At 44.2% G+C, this 22,098-nt stretch overlaps 1 protein-coding gene across 2 annotated transcripts in view; it reads right to left on the bottom strand.

Annotated features, from left to right (window-relative positions):
* The window catches only part of KIAA0319 (KIAA0319 ortholog), a 71,514-nt gene that overhangs the window by 26,422 nt on the left and 22,994 nt on the right, over positions 1 to 22,098 (bottom strand). The window contains exons 2-8 of one of the 2 annotated variants that reach the window (XM_065912331.1): positions 16,887 to 17,044; positions 10,893 to 11,635; positions 8,265 to 8,442; positions 5,811 to 5,909; positions 3,536 to 3,633; positions 2,268 to 2,355; positions 1,026 to 1,118 (exon numbers count right to left, since the gene is read on the bottom strand). In XM_065912331.1, the coding sequence (XP_065768403.1) occupies positions 1,026 to 1,118; positions 2,268 to 2,355; positions 3,536 to 3,633; positions 5,811 to 5,909; positions 8,265 to 8,442; positions 10,893 to 11,635; positions 16,887 to 16,941 (1,354 nt within the window). In that variant the 5' untranslated portion in view covers positions 16,942 to 17,044. The remainder of the gene's footprint in view (positions 1 to 1,025; positions 1,119 to 2,267; positions 2,356 to 3,535; positions 3,634 to 5,810; positions 5,910 to 8,264; positions 8,443 to 10,892; positions 11,636 to 16,886; positions 17,045 to 22,098) is intronic. The other variant, XM_065912332.1, reaches the window with a different exon arrangement.

Here is a 22,098-nt window from a genome sequence, read left to right as displayed (position 1 = left end):
TATATAATTACAAAACACATTTTACCACCCTAATCATTAAGTGTAAATCCAGAGAAAGACTGTACCCTACATGAAAACCTCCCACCTCTACTTCTAAAGAGAGTAAACAAAATGTACTGTGCAGAATAACAGTAATTTAGACCTAGAAAGGAGCCAGTTTCATCTCATTCATTCAAGGAAAGAAACCTTCATGTGACAGATTAATAATCCTGAACAGTTTCCTATAACCAAGCTACACTGAATTAGAGGAATCAAGACGTAATGCATCTTCTCATAAATATTTTCATTTAAAATATGCTTTATGTTCATGTTGCTAAGGGGGCAATATAGACATTGATATTGGAATAGATGCAAGAGACTGTGTCAATGTGACTTGTATATATTTCTGTATCTGTGCAGACTTTTCGAAAGGAGCAGCGCTAGTGACTGACAGGTACTCTTCTCCTAGGAACCAAGGCAAGAGTTCTTCACTCACCGGATTTGGTGTTAGCTTTGTGATTTGACGGACATAAATGCAAATACCAGTGACACTGACACAGCTGAACATATTTTGAATATAGTGTCAAACACAGGATATGCTTTCATCTATTCTCATTTGCCTGGACCCACGAAGTTACACTCGGGCCCCTTCCACATACACTCTAATTGAAGGAATGAACTATGAATTAAATGAACAAAACTCTACCCGTTCTCACTAAGGACACCCCTTCTACCATCTGTTAAAAGTGACTTTCCAAAGGCTCATCACATAGACTGCATCGAAAGGAGAGACTTTCCTAGTTGCTTTAATTCCGATGCAATAGCTAGGCCCTAAAGGACTTTTCTCACAAACAAATGAGACATAACTGAAGGGAAATTCAGCCCAAGGCAGAGAAGTCATGCTCAAGGAGCTGAAGGACTTGGATATACAGATAGATGCCCATCTATCGATGAGTTAGCCCGTAAGTCCTCAGCTTCAACAGAGAGCTCCCATTACATCTCATGGTTCGTGGGGCAAAATCCCCAACTTGAGGCAGGGTACTCACGGCTGCCATCGATGAGAGCCGACGTCAGTGGCAGGGAGAACTCCTGTCTCTCGGGAGAAGCGATTGCCGTGGGAGGCAGGTTGACTCTTCCGGCTGCAAGACGGAAAAAACGACACGGACTGAGTCACGTTGTGTTCTGTGCACACCAGCACCGAAATAAACCATCTGACCTTCAAACACACTGGTCATCGATATCCTGTCCAGACGGTGTTTATCCTACAGGCCTTGAATGTGCAGAGTGCGTGTTAATGTTTTGGGATGTTTCCGTACATTTTAGGAGCATGTCTGCGGGTTTAGATTTTTGTACAAAAACCCCAGGCTCAATGAACACATGTAATAACAACCAAGGGGTTGGTGACAGAGTTTGAGCAGCAGCAACTGCAGAAGGGAGTGTGGTTCCAGCTCCTATGAATAACTGGATCTTCAATCTTTGACTGAAGGCTCCCTCATCACCCCTGAGGTAGAGGCTGGAGGGGGGTTGGCACCCAGTTGGACCACCTCCCTTAGGTTCAGTGGAGGGGATGAAGGAGGTTCAAGACCACACCATGCTCCATGCACGGAGCCAGAGCTGCGCCCACCCTGACAAAGGGCCACTGTTTCCAACTCACACAAGTGCCTGACCTATGGGCTAGTGGTGGCCTGAAAGGACCAGGGGGCTTGAAAGCCCATGGCATGCATTTTCCTTGGCCCTGGAGGCACTCAGTTAAGTGAATCTGAAAAGCTCCTTCACCTAAGGTCAAACTGAGTCACAGGGAACCGAGATAGAAGAGTGTCAGATGGAGGAGGCTGAGGCGCAGACCATCTGCCACTGACTTGAGGCTTCCCTGGTGTCTCAGATGGTAAGGAATCTGCCTGCAGTGCAGGAGACCCAGGTTCGACCCCTGGGTGGGGAAGATCCCCTGGAGAAGGGAATGGCAACCCACTCTGGGATTCTTGCCTGGAGAATCCCATGGATAGAGGAGCCTGGTGGACTACAGTCCATGGGGTCACAGAGTCGGACAAGACTTAACAACTAACACTTAAGAGAAAGCAATAACCTTACAACCCTGCACAACAGTGTCAAGTGAGTACTAAGAACTATACTAAGAAAGCAGAAAGGAAAAAAAAAAACCCATGTCATCTTTGCATGGTCTCTACAATGGTGTCCAGTGTAAAACTAAATAATATATTACTGTGTAGTTCAGGCACCAAAAGGCGAGGTGGACCTATACCACAGGAGGCTAGTCTCTTCCACAAGCTTACCTGGCTTCACGGTGACATTTACAAAGCCCTCTCCAAAGGCATTTTCACCAGAAACTGCTACTTTGAAGGCATAACGTCCTACTGACAACTGCAAGATAAAGAAAAGTTACACCAGTAAAACGTGCAAACAACAGGATGGGTCCACTGCCTAGAAGATCCTTAAATATTCCAGAAGCTGTTCTCCTAAAGTCAGCGCAGAGAACGGGCTTGGGACCTGGGCACACACTGCCACATCTGAAGCCTGTACTCTAAAACAGTGATGATCTGCTGGGAAGGACTTCAGCTTCATTACAGACGTTCACAGGCCTTACCGAGGCATATGTGAGATGGACCAGCCAAGGGTGGCCATTCGCAAACTTGTATGTACTGGAACCCTGCATTTTTACCAAGTAGGTTTGGTGGGTCAGCTGTCCGTGGCCCAGGTGCCAGACTTTGAGAAACAGCGCTCAGTGATAAGGGGATGGTGATGCTAACTTGGGTTGCACCAGTAGCTGTGTGGTCTCAGAAATGAAGACAACATAATCGCCTATGGCCATCTAAAGCGAGGACATGTTTCCTCCTGTGACAGCTTACATCTTGGAGCAATATTTGGTAGTCAAACCATCTGTGGACTGGAATGAATTTTTGGCAGTCCTAAAAATGTGCCTAAGAATCAGAGATGACGAGAGTGTCTCGGACACTGCAAAAGGGGCAAGTGTTGGAATACAGGCTTTAGCCTCACTACAGAGACCCACATCAGCCTGGGCAACCAGCCTTCTTCCCCAGACTGATCTGTCAAGTAAGTCAAACGAAGAAAAAGTTCCTGAAAGCCCCTTTATTCACACTTGCCTGTCTACCTACTTGCTTGAAATATAATTCATTAATGTGTGTGCTGAGTTGCTCCGTCACGTCCAACTCTCTGTGGCCCCAGGGACTGTAGCCCACCAGGCTCCTCTGTCTACGGCACTTCTTTTATTTTTTTATTTTTTTTTTTTTTTAAATGTTTATTTATTTATTTGACTATAACAGGTCTTCATTGTGGATGCAGCTTCTTTAGTTGTGGCATGCAACTTCTTGGTTGCAGCATGTGGAGTCTAGTTCCCTGACCAGGGATCGAACTCTGGACTCCTGCATTGAGGGCATGGAGTCTTAGCCACTGGACCACCAGGGAATTCCCTACGGCACTTCTTTTAATCTTAACCATAACAGAGACTTCTGGGTTCAACAACTAAGGCGACACCTGAACTTTTAGGTACGCTGTCAATTACAACCAGTCACCAGTTACTTACTTGAGAGACATTAAGAGCCTGCGTGTGTCTTTGTTTTATTTCTCGTTGGTAGTCTTCAGGGTGGCTTATTAAACTCCATTCATAGCTGTAAGTTGTTTCTGAGAGCCAAAGAGAAGTATGAGTAGTTATAAATTCTTAAAAATCACTATAATCGGGGCAGAGGAAAGAAAGTAAGAGTCTTCAATCTACTAGCAGAAATTACTTTAGGTATGTTGAACCCAACTTTCAACTATCATCGAAGTAAGGAATAATAAGTTTCATGTATCTTTTGAATGTAAAATTTCTTTTTTATTATAAGAACACATAACTTATAAAAATTGAGAAAATATAGAAAGCTTTTTTTTTAAAGGGCCCTAATTTCATTGTTTGCACTTGATGACTTTCCTTCTGGACTGCTACACCTGACTATACCATATAAATTTTAACATAATATAATCCACTGTGCTATGGATTTTTTTCTCCTTTTAATAAAAAGCAAGAAGGTTTTAATTCATCTGTTGTAGAGGTTTATATAAGGATGTAAGAACAGATTAAACCTCTGTATGTTAAGACAAAGTTATCTTCTACTTTGTGATGCTAGTCATTAAGGCATGAGGTACTTCAGCTGAAAGGAATACATTACAAATGCCAAGTATCATCATTTATGCCTAAATTTTGATCCATGTGTGACAGGGAGAAATAAATAAAGGAACTAACCGGAATGAGAAATATTCAAGCAGCAGAGGAATGAATATATTTTGAGAAAGAATGTATTTGTCAGGTCACAAGGCCAAATGTTTGCTGACTAGCAGAGTGCTGGGCCAGCAGGAAAAAGAGCATTTTCAATAACACCTTTTTGAACAGCTGTCATCACTACAATGTCTGCAAACACACCTTTGTGCACACGCTACCTCCCTCACCTGACAGGAGAATTATTCCAGGTTCTGTGCGTTGTGCATTGTAAGTCGCTTCAGTCGTGTCTGACTCTATGGACTACAGCCTGGCAGGCTCCTCTGTCCATGGGATTCTTCAGGCAAGAATACTGGAATGGGGTGCCATTCCCTTCTCCAGGAGATCTTCCTAACTCAGGGATTGAACCTGTGTCTCTTGTGTCTCCTGAACTGGAAGGTGGGTTCTTAACCACTAGCGCCACCTGTGAAGCCCTCTTGAAAAGTGAAAGTGAAAGTGAAGTTGCTCAGTCGTGTCCGACTCTTTGCGATCCCATGGACTGTAGCCTGCCAGGCACCTCTATCCAAGGGATTTTCCAGGCAAGCATACTGGAGTGGGTTGCCATTGCCTTCTCTTATTACAAGTCAAAAGCAAGCATGTGGAAACCTCTCCTGGTCTAAGATACCACTCTGTTTTGCATCATTGGAAAAGTAGGACTTGGGACTTCACTGGTGCTCCAGTAATTAAGAGTCTGCCTTGCAATGCAGGGGACATGGGTTCAATCCCCGGTCAGTGAACTAAGGTCCCACATGCCGCAGAGAAACTAAGCCGAAGCCCCGCAACGACTGAGCCTGCACATTCTGGAGTCCATGAGCAACAGCTAAAGAGTTCATGCACCCCAACAAAGATCCTGTGTGCTGAAACTAAGACCCAATGCAGCCAAATACATAGATAAGGATTTTTTAAAAGACATAATTCTCAACTTAAAAAAAAAGAAATTGCATGACTTTTTATTCTGACCAATTAAAGGAAATGCACTGGATTTAATTCCTATCCTCTTACTCCGTTTTAAACCGTTTCAACAAACTTTAAAGCTTATGATCATCAAAGCCTCGAGAGTGACATTTCCAGGTTGTGAAAAGGAATCCAAGTTGTAAAAAAAATACCAGTGAAGACTCCTTAAGGACCCGCCAGCTCATGCGCCCCCTACTGGCTCAAATGTGTTAGTCGCTTAGTCTTCTGCGACTCAGCGACCCCGTGGACTTCTCCACGCAATTCCCCAGGCAAGAATACTGGAGTAGGTAGCCATTCCCTTCTCCAGGGGATCTTCCGGACCCGGGGATGGAACCTGGGTCTCCTGCATACTAGGCAGATTTTTTTTATCGTCTGAGCCACCAGGGAAGCCCAGAAAGAAAGAGAAGTGAAGTCTCTCGGTCATGTCTGACTCTTTGCGACCCCATGGACTGTAGCTGCCAGCCTCCTCCATCCGTGGGATTTTCCAGGCAAGAATACCGGACTGGGTTGCCACTTCCTTCTCCAGGGGATCTTCCCGACCCAGGCATCGAACCCGGCTCTCTCCACATGACAGTCTGAGCCCAGTGGTCCCAGAGGAAAGTCAAAGCCTCACCTGCAGGTGGCGCTGGCACAACCGAAGCCTTCAGCTCAACTTCATCTTCCGGGGAAGTTATGACTCGGTTCTCGCCAGCAGACACCATGAGTTGTTTCACTGAAAGTTAATTAGAAATAGTACATTTCATCACATACCTTAATGATGCTACGTTACTGTCCTATAAGAGACTTTTTTTTCGTATCCATGAAATAAAATAACACATTTCTGTAATAGTTCTTCATCTGACTCTATCAAGGATACTTTTTCCCCTCTGGCTAGTAACTGAACTGTACCCCATATTAGGCTGCAGGGTAGATCTCATCAGTTTAAAACTGTCTATGTGAGTAGACACTGTAGGGAAAATAATGCTTCAGGCTGACTGGGCAAGGTTGTCAGTGACAAGAGTTGTATGAAACAGGAGGGATACTGTGGGTCGGGGCTATTTTTTTTCTCTTGCTACCAGCTTTGCTTGACTCTCTGGTAGGTGCTATTTTTAGCCATAAAAAGACCGAGTGTGATCATAAGTGTTTCTGAATCATTATTCACACACCACTCAGTCCTTCTGATAGTAACCCCATGCACTGCTGCAATGGCCTTGCTCTTAGAACATTTCCAGGAGAAAATCCAGGCAACCTCAATGGTAAAAAGGCTATTCTAACTCAAGCAGTAGGCACATCCATTCTTACTAAATCAGCATTCAGAACAATGGTTCCTTGCTCTATAGCCAAGATTACATTGATACACTCAATTGACTGGACTCAACAGGACATCAGCCTCACTTGTAAAACACAATTGAGATAGGTCAAGATATCACACAGAGAAAAGCAAAGATTTAAAAAAAAAAAAAAAGCTGAGTGCTCCCTAGAGGTCCCAGCTATTTGGAGGCGTTAGAGGGACACGTGGCTCATTTAAATCCACTTTTCTCCTCCTGGTCTGTATTCAGTCCCTTGAGTGCCTTCCTAGACCAGCTACAGAGGGTTCGCGGCCCTCTCTGGCTCCTCTTCCCTGTCACTGACTCTTTGTAATAAAGATCAGCAATTGTGAACTAAGAAGGGACACTGGTTCCAACCCCTCACTTTAGAAATTGAGCCCTAGAAAGGCAATGTGAGTTGCCCAAGATTATGTGGATCATTAGCAATAGATATTTAACTAATTTAAATGTATTCATCTCAACAGTCGCTTATTTACCAGATTAAACACTGCCAAGGGCTTTAAAATGATGAATTCACTTCATCCTCTAAGCTCTCTAGGAATAGGTGCTATCAGAACCCAAGGATGCTAATTCCCAGGACAGCTTCCTTTTCATTATAGTATTATCCAGCATCTCCTCCACTATTGTCCTCCTCTCTACTGAAGCTCAGGATCAAAGTAAATAACCAAAGAAGAGAGTGAAAGTGAAGATGGCTCAGTCGTGTCCGGCTCTTTGCAACCCCTAAACAGTCCATGGAATTCTCCAGGCCAGAATACTGGAGTGGGTAACCGTTCCCTTCTCCAGGCGATCTCCCCAACCCAAGGATCAAACCCAGGTCTCCCACATTGCAGGTGGATTCTGTACCAGCTGAGCCACCAGGGAAGCCCAAGAATAAGCTGGAGTGGGTAGCCTATTCCTTCTCCAACGGATCTTCCTGACCCAGGAATTGAACCAGGGTCTCCTGCATTGCAGGCAGATTCTTTACCAACTGAGCTACCAGGGAAGCCCAAAAGAAGAGAGGGTAATCCTGAAAGGAGATCACCCGCAGAAAGGCTCAGGAAGCATGACAAAAGTCTCTAGTAACTTCTTGAGTATTAAATCTAATGGGAGTTTTTCAGTCCTCCTATAACACACAGCCCCCTCACCACTCGGCTTCCAATGTGGAACCCTCTCCCCTCTCCTTCCGTCAGTCCATGTCTGCTTTCTCTCTCTCCTACCTCTCAACCATGACCATCTGGTCAGCTCCGTAGGCTCCTTCTGCTCCCCCAGCTCCTAATACAGGGCAACCCCAATGTTCCACCCCTCAGGCCTCTCCCCAGCTCACCTCCCTACTCTCCCTGGACAGCCTTCAACGATCACCTCTCCACCAGTGACATCTAGCTCTTCAGCCCAACTGCTCAGCTAAGTTTCAGTTCCAGGTGTTTATATACCACAGCGTCCTCTCTGCTCCCATGGCAGTCTCTGATAGCATATTGTATGAGATACTGTATTGCCATACTGTTTGCCATCTTGTATCAAACCATCTATTTATCTGTTAGACTGGTCCTCTAGCTCATAGACTCATGGAGGGAAGAGACAATCTCTATTCATTTTTTTAATTCCCAGCACCTAGCACTATTTCTGGCAAACAATAGATGCTTAACAACGTACCCAGAGGGAATGAGCAGACTTTAAAAGTTGTCGCTACTATGACTATGGTATTCATAGTATGTGAATATAGAATATAGTGTGAATACAGCATGTCTTCAGCACGTTTCTTCCAGGTGTGTTTTCTAACTTACCTGGCCTGGGAGCAGTAGGAGCAGATCTGGGTTGCTCGGATGGGATGGTGCTGGTGGGAAGGGTTGGAATGCTATGCTCTCTGCTCCACGGGGTGACTGTGAGAACTGGGCTCTTCTCCACTGTGGCCGGGCTGACCTCCAGGCTGGCTGGAGGGGGATCATGGGATGGCATTAGGACCTAGGCGATCAATTACAAGGATAAGTTGTCAGAGGGGAAACAAGGTTGAATAGAGCCGGGTCAGTAAAACTCAGGCCAATAAGACAGGGGACCAAAAGGCGGAGTTGGAGTGCAAAATCCACAGAAAGAAAAGCTGTAACTCAAACATTAACTGGAGAAGGGGGCACTGGGGTTTATTGAAAACACAGCTACTCACTTCTGTGGTCCACTTAGCCACATAAAAGAAGGTGAAAGGTGTTAATACTTGGTGGGGGAAAAGAACACAGTTAACCTGTGATCCTTTATTTTTTAATGGAAAGTCTTAAAGTGTTTAAGACAATTACAAAGACAGAAAAATACGGAAACTTTGAAAAGAAACATACACCAAAGCGGAAAAAAAAAAAACTTCTGATAATATCACTACTTAAAAGACTGTTTAGCAATTTTTAATGGTTGAGATTACAATACACAGTCAATTCAATCCAGCTTTCCTTACTTACTCTAACCTAAGCACTGATATCTTAAATAACATTCTTTTTTTAAATAAAGAAGTCTTAATTGGTTTATGTTCCTTTATCTTCTGATGCACCCTCTTGTACCTTGAAATACACTAAATTCTCCCACGATCTGTCCTCCAGTCACTACTGACAGCTGCGTTTGGCTTCCCCTGATCAACTCGCTCACTGCATCTCACCCAGTTCTGACCTTTCCCAAGCGAGCAGCCTCTGGACTCTCAAATGTTCTCCCCACAGGGCGGCCTCTGAGTCTACCTCCCTGAGCTCCTGCTCTTAGCACTTGAACCTTCTCTCTGCCTCGGTACGTCTTCTATCCTAAAGGTCCCCATTCTTTTCACCTGTGTTTTTCATGGAAAGTTCCATACAGTTTATGTCCTCTCCTTAGTATCTGGCTCCCCCGATCCAACCGATTCATGTCACTAGTAGCAACCTCAGAACCTGTTGGGTCTTGAAGAAACTGCAGGGGTTTGAGAATACATCATCCCCAAATAAGACACTCCGGCAAACTGATTATGTTGAATTAAAGGTACTTGGAAAACTGTCAGTGTAAAAAGAACACTCTGACTCCTCTTCTGTCCCCCTGAAAGCAAGAGACAAATCTTCACAGGAAAGGGACCTTTGCTTTTAAGGATTATTTACAACTTAATGCAGCTCAAAAAAATTTGACTGTGACTGTAGAGGGAAATTTGTATTTCAGTGGAAAATAAAGCATTGTACCAGGAGGATAGAAGGTAACCTTTTCACCAGAGAGAAGAAATTGAGGGCTGAGAAGGCTGAATAAACAAACCTTGAGTTAAAACAACAGGCCCAAAATAGAGTAGCTTATTTTGTCCCCAAAGCATGATTTACAGTTTCAGCTCTCCCAGAAATGGAAGCTTAAACCAGTCAATCAGGAATAATCTTAAGGTAATCTGCTTGATAAACTCCCACTGCCCCTTAAAGGAAAGTAATCTTGCAATAATCAACCCACTTGCCTGCCTTGTATAATCTCCTTGTTTCCAACTCCCTTCTGCCTAAAAATGTCTTTCATTTTGTACAGCTCCTCAGAACTCCTTTCTATCTGCTATACTGGATGCTGCCTGATTTGGATGCATTTTTATTCAAACTCTTAAAAATATTAATATGCTTCAGCTTAATTCTTTAACAGATACTTGTCTTTAACAGATATTTTGTCATCAATTTACTACCCCAAGCCTAAACCTCTTCCTCTTTGGCTTGTCAAATCTTCACAGATTTATTGTTTCTTTGTTTAAAAAACAGAAAGCTTTCCTTCTTTGGTCATGTCTCATATTTTTATGGGGTCTCCTACACATGAAAAGTAAATTTGTTTTTCTCCTATTAACCAGGAGAAAAAAAAAAACTTAGAAGAAAAAATTTTTTTCTGCTCCTACAAAACCTATCACAAGAGATTTGCAAAGCCTCTGTCTATACATGCTGCATTATATGGGCTGGCTCTGGAAATGTTTAAAAAACCCTCATTCATCTTAGATAGCAGTAGAGGCAACTCAAGGGAGAAGCGCTAAATCATCACTAGGTGGCTGACTTGTGAAGGCAAAAGAACTATTTGCTCTTTTAAACAGTCTGGTCACGAGGCCCCAAAAGAGGAACAAGATGTTAGGTCTGGAAGGTTCTGAGAGCCATCTTTCTTGCCAATACCTTAACAGATGCCCTTAAGAGGAAGCTTCTCGTGTCCTCCACCTAATGAGGCTGTTGTTGCTTAGTTGCAAAGTCGTGTCCGACTCTTGGTGACCCCATGGACTGTAGCCTGTCAGGCTCCTCTGTCCAGGGGATTTTCCGGGCAAGAGTACTGGAGTGGGTGGCCATCTCCTTCTCCAGGGGATCTTCCCTGATCCAGGGAGGCGCCTCCTGCATCGGCAGGCAGGCTCTTCACCACTGAGCCAGGCTCCAAGGTGAACTCAGCCCCTCCTGTCTCACACACACACCAGGTACACCCACCTCTTTCTCAGAGCTGTTGCCGGCTTGCCCGTGGAGCTGAGAAGCCTCTCTCTCCACTTCTTCTCCTGGAGGTGGGGCAGTGACCAAGGGAAGCAACAACCTCTCCGGAGAGGGTTTCGGGGCTGGAGTCCAGGCCGACTCATTCAGCTTGTGGAGCCCTGGGTCCTCCGGCTGCTTCTCCGCTGGTGCTGTGGGGCTGTCTCCAGCAGAGGAGTTGAAGCCTCCCTCACCTCCGGGCAGCAAGCCCCAGTCCGTGAACTCAGCGCTCCCCCGGGACTCCTGCTTGCTGAGCGGCTGGAAGAGGTTCTGCTCCAGCTCCCTGTAGTCATCCGAGTACTCAGACATGTCCAGGCCTCGATCCGTGCCCAGGAAGGGCAGGTCCTTTCTGATATCCTCAGGTGAGTCCCCCCAGATTCCCGACGGGGCGCCCCTGTTCAGCATCACCTCCCCGTAGTCCAGCAGCGCTGCGGGCCTCTGGGCGGGCCTGAGCACAAAGGTCAGGTAAGACCTGATGGAGCCCATCTTCTTGGGCTCGCAGCTCTCTTTGTGCGGGCAGCTCACCAGGTAGCAGCGGCCCTCAAACCACCAAGCCAGGTCGCAGCTGGATAGGTCGCAGCAGGCGGATGTGCAGTCCCCCAGGGGGGTGGTCTGAGGCACCGGCATGATTTTGCTAGTTTCCAAGTTAGGAGAGATGATGGCATTGGAATACGTCCTCCCCTCGCTGCACTGCGTCCAGGCACAACCTGTAAACATTCCAGCCACCAATAGGGAAGCCAGGCAGATCACTGCTGGCAAGCAAATAAACCACCATCATCTCCTACAGGAAGTCCGCTGCCTTATCATACAGCCCGCCCATCAACACCCCCATCTGTACACCTGTCCTCACACCCTTCCACCCCAACCCATCCATCCACAGATTCTTCCATCTGTCCATCTCACCTTCCATCTTCTCTCTTTATATGGTGCTACTCCACTTACTGAAGAGAGGCATTCTTTTCTATGTGTGTATCGCTTTTACACTGATTGTAACATTTTGTTCCTCACCCAAAATCCAGTTATAAAGGTTTACTTCAGGAACAACGTCATATTGTTGCTGTTAACTGAATTTTTAAACATCTCAGCTTATTCTGATGACAGGGAATTATCAAAAGAGACAAAAAACTCATCCTAAATATAGGTCTAGAACAACTAGCTTTAAGCCAATTCTAGATAATGAACAATAAACGGTGCCAACTGGCAAATCAGTAGGCAGAAGGGTGGTGCTACCTAAGTGTGATCTGCAGACACAGGGGGGCAGGCCATGATAAGAGAATCTGGGGTTTTTAGAAAACTTGTTAGCAATCTGTCATTCCCTGGCACCCAAGGACAAAATCACTTTTCTCCTTTTGTATGTTGTAAAACAAGCAGATATTGGAATCTAAAAGATGGTACAAATGAACCTGTCTACAAAACAGAGTCATAGACATAGAAAACAAATCCAGTTACCAAGCGGGGGAAGAGAGGGAGCGATACACTCAGAGACTGGGATTGACATATCCACAACTAACATATATAAAACAGATAACTATTAAGAACCTACTGTATGGCGCAGGGAACTCTACTCAATACTCTGTGATGACCTATGTGGCAATAAAATCTAAAGAAACAGGGGATATATGTGTAACTGATTCACTCTGCTCTAAAGCAGATACTAACAACATTGTAAATCAACTACACTCCAATAAAAATTAATACTAAAAAAAGATAAAGAATGTTGCCCACCATTCGGTTCTAGGATGAAGTCACTGCCCACTGCAGTCACTAGCAGACAGTGTACCCAGAAAGGAATTCAGGATGAAAAGCGGGATGAGGCACACTGTGCTCTGGAAAAACAGGCCCCTTAGATAGTTGGACATGTGTCTCAGGAAGAACTTTAATGAGCTCAGATTCTTGCATCTTCCCATACATAGAAAAGCACTAAAATCGTCAGCTGAGATCCCTGTTCCTTGTGACTAGCAGCAGTGGTGTATCAAGAGGTGTGTTTGACTGCACGCATTCTCCTGCCCCAAATCATATACATATGGGCTTCTTCTCCCAGATTTTCAGAGCAGTTCCCTCAGACCTACTGAGACGCTGTTGCCTGGACTATAGTCCTCAGGAAGGTCCCCGAATAAAACTGAAACCTACAATTCTTGCATTGCGTGTTTTTCTTTCTGTAGACAACTTGTTGTTGATATTTTACCAAACAGTCTGTCTGTGGTGGATTGGAAATAGAAACAAATTGGTCCCTCATCACATATAGTTCCAGGAATGCCGTTCTGCTGAACTCCGAAGAGCAAAAGATCCTTCTAGTGAGTGCTCATCACTGATCATTCTCTTAATAACTGTTACATTTTTCATAATGACAGTTAGAGATGACTTCTAACTGGAGGTAAGAGAAATGGTTAAACACAGTACAAGAATTCATGTTGTTTGGGACTTCCCTGGCAGTCCTTTGGCAGGGGCACAAGTTCCATCTCTGATCAGGGAGCTAAGACCCCACATGTCTCCCAATCAAAAAACCAAAACATAAATGAGAAGCAACACTGTAACAAATTCAACAAAGACCTTTAAAAAATGGTCCATTTCAAAACAAGAATAATTTCTTTTTTTCACCTATATACACATCATCACTATTATAAATTTTTAAGAATCATTCAGTACCAAATATTGACTCAATATTAGTCTAACTGGTCTCATCCAATAAGAATTAGATATAAATATATATATCTTTCCCAGTAAATAAGCAGGCAAACTGCTTTACTTCTACTGAAATGATATTTTCTCAAACCAAAGCTACTTTTTTAAAAAGTCACTTTAATAGTTTTTAGCCTTTTATTTTCTAAAGAAAAGCTTAATCTTTTATCAGATATGGAGAGGGGGAAATACTCTGTGCTGAACATGATAAAACAATCAAGGTCAAGAGATGATAAAGGGGATAAAATAGGTAGGTAATCTACAACTCCCAGCTCTACTTTCAAAAGTACTGTCTTTACTTGTAAAGATATCACTGCTGCTGCTGCTAAGTTGCTTCAGTCGTGCAACCCCATAGACGGCAGCCCACCAGGCTCCCCCGTCCCTGGGATTCTCCAGGCAAGAACACTGGAGTGGGTTGCCATTTCCCTCTCCAATGCATGAAAGTGAAAAGTGAAAGTGAAGTTGCTCAGTTGTGTCTGACTCTTAGCGATTCCATAGACTGCAGCCTACCAGGCTCCTCCGTCCATGGGATTTCCCAGGTAAGAGTACCAGAGTGGGCTGCCATTGCCTTCTCCCAAAGATATCACTACATCCCTTTAAAAGAAGCAGCCTTTAAATGAAGACCCAAGCTAGAAATTTCTTTCAGACACAATTGGGAGGATACATTTTCCCTTGAACAACTGAACAATCCTTTTGAAAAATATGAACTGAACAATCCTTTTGAAAAATATGATTCATAAGAACTATCATGTTTCATTTCTGGCTTTGGATACCAGAAGCTTAAAAGTCGACCTGTAAAACTGTGTCAAAGAAACCATTAAACATGAAAAAGGCTGTGATCCTAGAACAAGCAAATTGTTACATGTGGTTGAGAAGCTTGGCAGAAGTCTTCAACAAAAAACTTAGAGCAGTTTTCCCTCAGGTTGGAGGTGGTGGTCTCCAGAAACCTCTGGGACAGATCATCATTTTGTTTTGCAAAAAATCACCTGAATGGGCTGTTTAGATACACATACCTTAAGAGTGGATCTGAATATTAAATAAAGAAGTTTGAGAAGGTGGGTATCCCAACAACTAAACCATCTATTAGACTCACTCAAGAAAGTTCCTGAAGCAACAGAAGAACACTCACAGGTTTGTTCCCTCTACAAATCCCCAGTCCAATCCATGAACATAGTAAGCACTCCACAGTTGTTGACAAGTCAACAAAATCAATGGTTAGCATCTTGTCAAAGGCAAAGAGGATAGAGTAAAGCCGACAACCCCTAAATAACATTACTGGGGTTCAGTTAACCCAGGAATTTTGAATAAATGAAAAATATCCCATAAGAAAATGACAAAAAGCAGTGAAAAGGTAGGGATTTGAGAGAAAAAAAGGGGGGGGGGGGCTCAAACATTAATGACAGCATTTTCCAGAGTACAGAGTACATCAAGCATGGAGTAAAGGATCATTTTGTCTTGTATACTAAGCAATGGTGATTTTAATAAGATGGACGTTTGGTGTGAGGAGAGTAATATGCAGGAAATGATAAAGCTTTCCTGACTATAGTATTTCCTCAAGTGGACCTTGTATGACCTAAGACTGTGCTTCTTAAAATTTAGATGCTTCAACTCCTGAAGCTCAATTCCAGAAAAATAAACGACCCAATCAAAAAATGGGCCAAAGAACTAAACAGACATTTCTCCAAAGAAGACATACAGATGGCTAACAAACACATGAAAAGATGCTCAACATCACTCATCATCAGAGAAATGCAAATCAAAACCACAATGAGGTACCATTACACGCCAGTCAGGATGGCTGCTATCCAAAAGTCTACAAGCAATAAATGCTGGAGAGGGTGTGGAGAAAAGGGAACCCTCTTACACTGTTGGTGGGAATGCAAACTAGTACAGCCCCTATGGAAAACAGTGTGGAGATTTCTTAAAAAACTGGAAATAGAACTGCCATATGACCCAGCAATACCACTTCTGGGCATACACACTGAGGAATCCAGATCTGAAAGAGCCACGTGCACCCCAATGTTCATCGCAGCACTGTTTATGATAGCCAGGACATGGAAGCAACCCAGATGCCCATCAGCAGATGAATGGATAAGGAAGCTGTGGTACATATACACCATGGAATATTATTCATCCGTTAAAAAGAATTCATTTGAATCAGTTCTAATGAGATGGATGAAACTGGAGCCCATTATACAGAGTGAAGTAAGCCAGAAAGATAAAGAACATTACAGTATACTAACGCATATATACGGAATTTAGATAGATGGTGGCGATAACCCTATATGCAAAACAGAAAAAGAGACACAGAAGTACAGAACAGACTTTTGAACTCTGGGGGAGAACGTGAGGGTGGGATGTTTTGAAAGAACAGCATGTATATTATCTATGGTGAAACAGACCACCAGCCCAGGTGGGATGCATGAGTTAAGTGCTCGGGCCTGGTGCACTGGGAGGACCCTGAGGAGTCGGGTGGAGAGGGAGGTGGGAGGGGGGATCGGGATGGGGAATACGTGTAACTATATGACTGATTCATGCCAATGTATGATAAAACCCACTGAAATGTTGTGAAGTGATTGGCCTCCAACTAATAAAATAATATTTTAAAAAAATAAAATAAAATAAAAAAAATAAAAGAATCAAAAAAAAAAAAAAAAAATTTAGATGCTTCAGGCTCCTGAGTCACACGCACTAGGAGTTCTGATTCAGTAGGTCTGGATGGGGCCTAAGAAGACACGTTTTAACAAGGGTCACTCCCAGATAAACCTCGGTGTGGTTTTACCGCACTGTGACAAACCCTGGATATAAAACCAGTTTCCCTAGCCATATGTCCATCCTCGGGCTTCGGTAAGTTCAAAGGGGTCTGGCTGGCCTAGCTGGGGCATGGATCACCAGAGCTGATGTTGACCAAGGATTTTAAGCCATGGTGTGTCCACAAGAAGTAAACAGACCATACGAAAAATAAAGATTTAAGATAGAAAAAAGCCTGTTATTTGCTTTCCAAAAAAGATCTACTATGTGGTTCTTTGAAATAAATACATGAAGTTTTCCCAGGATATATGAAATGTGATTTTCTTTCCCCCAAAATAGTCATGACGAAAAAGTTAAATGCCTGTTTCCAGAAACCACTTATGCATGAGGTCTTCCTTTTTATATGTGAAATAAGTCTGTTGAAAGCAAACGCACAGCACCTTCATCTCCTCAGGTTGATCTGAGTTGCTTAAGTCAGAGAGGAAGTTCAAGGGTGAGGCTGGCGTCTCCAGGGTAACGGCTTCCTACCTGTAAAGGTCACCAGCAGCAGCAATGAAGCGAGTGCGCCTGTGGGGGGCGCCATTCTGCCTCACGCAGTGGGTGCAGGCCGGCTGCGTAGACAGCCCTGAGAGGTCTTGGCTGCGGGCTTCCTTTGGGTTTCTTAGGAGCCAGATTTGGCCTCAGAACTTCAAAGGAAAAACAGAAAAGAGACAGGAAGGAAGAAAAGAATAGGTGAATGCAGAAACACACAAAGTTATCTCTATCATTTATTCATGGCAATGGGAAGCCTATCTTGGTAACACCCCAGGGTCACAGCAGGGTTCAGGGCAGGACACCCCAAGATGTGCCACTCTGGCCTGTGGATTATTTCAAGATGAAAACAAAGTCCAGAGGACTCAGGATGAAACTCTGTCCGTCCCTCGAACTGCCGAAAAGGATTTAGACAGAGGACCTGTTCGAGGAACGCAGCTATCACCATGAATAAATGCAATATAATATGAGCTAAGTGTGGCAGACATGGAGGAATCTAGCAAAGTCTGCTTGTTAAAACTCTGTGGGCCCCACTGTCTCCTTAGGACATGGCAAACATCCATTTTCCAAACACTGGTTCTTTTTCATCTTCCTGTGAATTGCCTTCCTTCCCTTTGAAGTCCCAGAACCCTACCTGTTTCTCCTTGGTCTAGGAGGACAAATATACTTCATTATATCCGACCCTCATTTTATCTGGAATCTCTCACATTATGTGGATTTCTTATTAAATTGCAAATTTAATAAGCAATTAAATTTGGTTTTCTCCTGTTAACCTGACTTATGTCATTATAACTATTTGATCAGTCACACACACACAGAGGACCCCTCCTGAAAATCATTTCTCAGGCAAACCATCCATCTGAAGTTTGTTTAAACAGAAAGGATAGTTCCTAAGAAGGGGCAAAGGGTTTCTCATGCTCTCTCCCCTTATAAGCCCAAACCTAGGCAATAAAAGAGAGCTGGGGTCAGAGGCTTGAAAGAAGGCAAGGCAAAGCCCTCTTTCAGAAACGCTACACCCCCAATGCACACGATGACAGAGAGGCAAGATTGTCCAGAAAACACACAGACCTCACTAAATGCCTTCACAAGTGACTCAGCAGCAATGCACTAAGACTGTCAGGAAGTTTTAAAACATCTTAATGTATATTCACTTATAGTTCCTTTTTATATATGCCCAAGAATGACCTAGGAGAAAAATCTCCCTGAAGCAACCTCCCCAAAATCTCTTTCAATGTGTAGAAACAGTTTACAGGATAAGAAAGGGATGTGCTATGGTATAATTGACAGGACTTTTTTTTCTTCCTTTGTGGTATTTAAAATAACGATGCATCTTCTAATCACTAGCATCTCAGATTCAATGATCTAGAGCAATAGGAGCATCTTGGTTTTGCCCGGCACTTCCTTCAGTATGATCTTCACAATAACACAGGTGGCATTATTATCAATGCTTTTGATAATATGAAGATGGTGAAACTGAGGCTCACCAAAGTTCACTGATCTGCTCAAGGGTGAGGAAGAACCAGTATAAGGAAGGTCTGGACTCGAAGTGCTTGTTACTGTAACAAGGCTCCCAGGAGCAAGCACAGCTTGATAAGGGCTTCCTAATGAGTGTGCCAGAGCCTTGCCGTGAGCTGCAAATTGATACGCTATGGTCAGCTAGGGTTCAGTTCAAGTTCACACCACTCTCTCCCACCCATCCCTCATTCCCTCCCCAAGCACACTTATACTCAGGCTTTTGGGAGAGAAAAAGACACCTTATTTTTCCTCTTCCCGTCCCCCTTCCAGAAGCATCTCAGAGGCCTTCCAACTCGTCATTTAAGTATGATGTGGTATCTGGGGGAGGTGGAAGGGGGTTACTGGCAAAACAAAACATTTCGTGATGTGCTGGCTGTCCTTTATTCAAGGGAACACAATCCATGGTCTGAGGGAGTAGAGGGCATCTAAGCAATGGACCACTCTTAGATTTGGGGCAAGAATGAGTTTCATTGAACATTAGAAGCAGCATCATCGAAAAAGGGCACAATAGTCTAGGAGGTCAGAGATTTCCTTACAAGGCGAGCAGGTCCTATTTTCTAGGGTGAGGTGCTAGTCATTTCCAATTCTTTACGACCCCATGGACTGTAACCCGCCAGGCCCTCTGTCCATGGGATTCTCCAGGCAAGAATACTGGAATGGGTTGCCATGCCCTCCTCCAGGGGATCTCCCTGACCCAGGGATCGAACACACATCTCTGGCATTGCAGGCAGATTCTTTACCATCTGAGCCACCAAGGAAGCAAGCTGAGCTGGAGGCTTGCAACTGGTGTGTGTGAGGGCTCCTTGACAAGCATCTCCCACACATGCATATGGACTGTGGTTTAGATTTGGGATGTGGACCGGGCCACTGGGGCAGCTTCCTTGTCGTACGTCCTAATACGTGAATTAGCTTTATCAGCGTGTGCTCAGTCACTCAGTCGTGTCCGACTCTTTGCAACCCAATGAACTGCAGTCCACCAGGCTCTCCTGTCCATGGAATTTTGCAGGCAAGAATACTGGAGTGGGGAGTCATTTCCTTCTCCAGGGACTCTTCCTGACCCAGGGAGGGAATTGCATCTCCTGCGTCTTCAGCATTGGCATGCGGATTCTTTGCCACTGAGACAGAGAGGAAACTGGAAAGGACAAGGAGCCTACAAACACAGCCAAACCCGGAATCCCATGGAAGAAGGGTTGGGGAATCGCTGGACCTTGCTTTGAGTCTTTCTCGAGAAGCAATTCAAACCACAAGAAGGCCTCCCCCTGAACTGCAGTGATGGCTGTCACTGACCACTTGGAACAGGTTGCTGCTCAGCCTACAAGCATCACCGGCCCGTGTCCTTTAAGGAGAGAGGGGCGCCTCCCCGGCCCCCATGTTACTGAGCTGAGTCACGTCAAAAGACCAGAAAGGAACCACAGTGAAGGTGGCCGTGGTTAAATTCAGGAGGTTGTTTCTGTGTTAATGTTTCCGTGTGTCAGGATAACAGAGGCCATATGAACACGAGCTTCCATAAGGTGAAGCAGAGAATGTGAACATTCAGAGTCCCATAAGCTTCAGGCCTAAAAACCCAGAGGAAGACCGCCTGCTGGTGCAAACTGTCTGCCACTAATAACTTCCTTTCTCTGAAGCAACGGAAGTGTGGTTTGGGATGGGAAGTGGATAGAAGAAAAGACTGGCCATATCCCATTTGCGGTGACTGACCATGCCCTAAAAGGCAGGAGAGCAACTGGTCCTCCAGGGATGGCATTCAGCCTGCTGCCAAGACACTGCCCAGAAGAGCAGAGTTGCTATCAGCCAGGGGCGGTTGGCTGAGAACCCCATGGATCAAGACCAGGCCCCTGCCATACCATAGGATAACTTCAGCCAAATTAATAAAAGGTGAATCTCTGAGCAAACATTGCTCCAAAGGCACACAGCCTGGTAAAAGGGCCATGAGCCAAATTTCTAAGCCCTTAACCCTTTGGCAGATGCCCTTGTGCAATGTACCTTGAAAACCATATCCTACTTGGAAAGCTCTGAAAAGCAATTATCTTAGAGCCAACTTTCAGTGCTCAGCAGATGTAAGCAAATCCTCTTGTCAACCCCTGACCTGCCCCTTGAGAAATCTGTATGCAGGCCAGGAAGGAAGAGTTAGAACTGGAACAACAGACTGTTCTCAAAAGAGAAAGGAGCACATCAAGGCTGTACATTGTAACCCTGCTTATTTAACTTATATGCAGAGTACATCATGTGAAATGCTGGGCTGGATGAAGTAGAAGTTAAAATCAAGATTGCCAGGAGAAATATCAATAACCTCAGATATTCAGATGACAGCACCCTTATGGCAGAAAGCAAAGAAGAACTAAAGAGCCTCTTGATGAAAGTGAAAGGGGAGAGTGAAAGCTGGCTTAAAGCTCAACATTCAAAAAACTAAGATCATGGCATCTGGTCCCATCACTTCTTGGCAAATAGATAAGGAAACAGTGGAAACGGTGGCAGACTTTATTTTTTGGGCTCCAAAATCACTGCAGATGATGACTGCAGCCATGAAATTAAAAGACGCTTACTCCTTAGAAGAAAAGTTATGACCAACCTAGACAGCACATTAAAAAGCAGAGACATTACTTTGCCAACAAAGGTCTATCTAGTCAAAGCTATGGTTTTTCCAGTGGTCATGTATGGATGTGAGAGTTGGACTAAAAAGAAAGCTGAGCACCGAGGAATTGATGCTTTTGAACTGTGGTGTTGGAGAAGACTCTTGAGAGTCCTTTGGACTGCAAGGAGATCCAACCAGTCCATCCTAAAGGAAATCAGTCCTGAATATTCATTGGAAGGATTGACGCTGAAGCTGAAACTCCAATACTTTGGCCACCTAATGCAAAGAACAGACTCATTTTGGAAGGCCCTGATGCTGGGAAAGATTGAAGGCAGGAGGAGAAGGGGACGACAGAGGATGAGATGGATGGATGGCACCACCGACTCAATGGACATGAGTTCGAGTAAACTCTGGGAGTTGGTGATGGACAGGGAGGCCTGGTGTGCTGCAGTTCATGGGGTCGCAAAGAGTCCAACACGACTGAGCAACGGAACTAAACTGAACTGACGGTCAACACTGTCTATAAGGTTCCTTCAGCACATTACTATAAGCAGTGGATCTCCATTTCTTCAACATTCAAAGGTATACAGACTTCATGTTATCAAGTCTTCTCTGCTCTAACAATTTGCAGGTTTTGCAAGTATTCTTGATATTTCTGGCCTGATCTTATTCTTTAAATATATATATATATAGCACCTCATGGATTAAATCATATTTTGACATGTATTTTCCTCTTTGATCCCTATAACTGCTCTCTCTGAGATAGGAGGTTTTATTATCCCCACTTTACACAAAAGGAAACTGAGTTTTGGGGTCAGTCTTGAGGCTCTGGATCTCAAACCTGCCCTGTAACTGCCCCAGTCCTCCTCTACACTTTCGGAAAGTAAGAACATTCTACTCTGGGTGACTGAAGAAGACCTCTTTCACTTATTATTCAGTCTCTAAACTGCTGGATTCTCTTGATAGAGTCTTGCCCTCTCAACTACTTGCCTTGCCTACCTTCCTGTGGTTTTATGTTCTCATTAAATGGAAAGAAAAGTATTAAAGAATTCACAGAGAAGGCCTCACTAGCTTCCTAAAAATTTCAATCAAAGGCAGCATTGAATCTGAGTGGTAAAATAG

The sequence above is a fragment of the Muntiacus reevesi genome, chromosome 20 (assembly GCF_963930625.1).
Source record: "Muntiacus reevesi chromosome 20, mMunRee1.1, whole genome shotgun sequence".
NCBI lineage: Eukaryota > Metazoa > Chordata > Mammalia > Artiodactyla > Cervidae > Muntiacus > Muntiacus reevesi.
The sequence above is the reverse complement of the archived record's forward strand: the minus strand, read 5'-3'. Positions and strand labels throughout refer to the sequence as shown.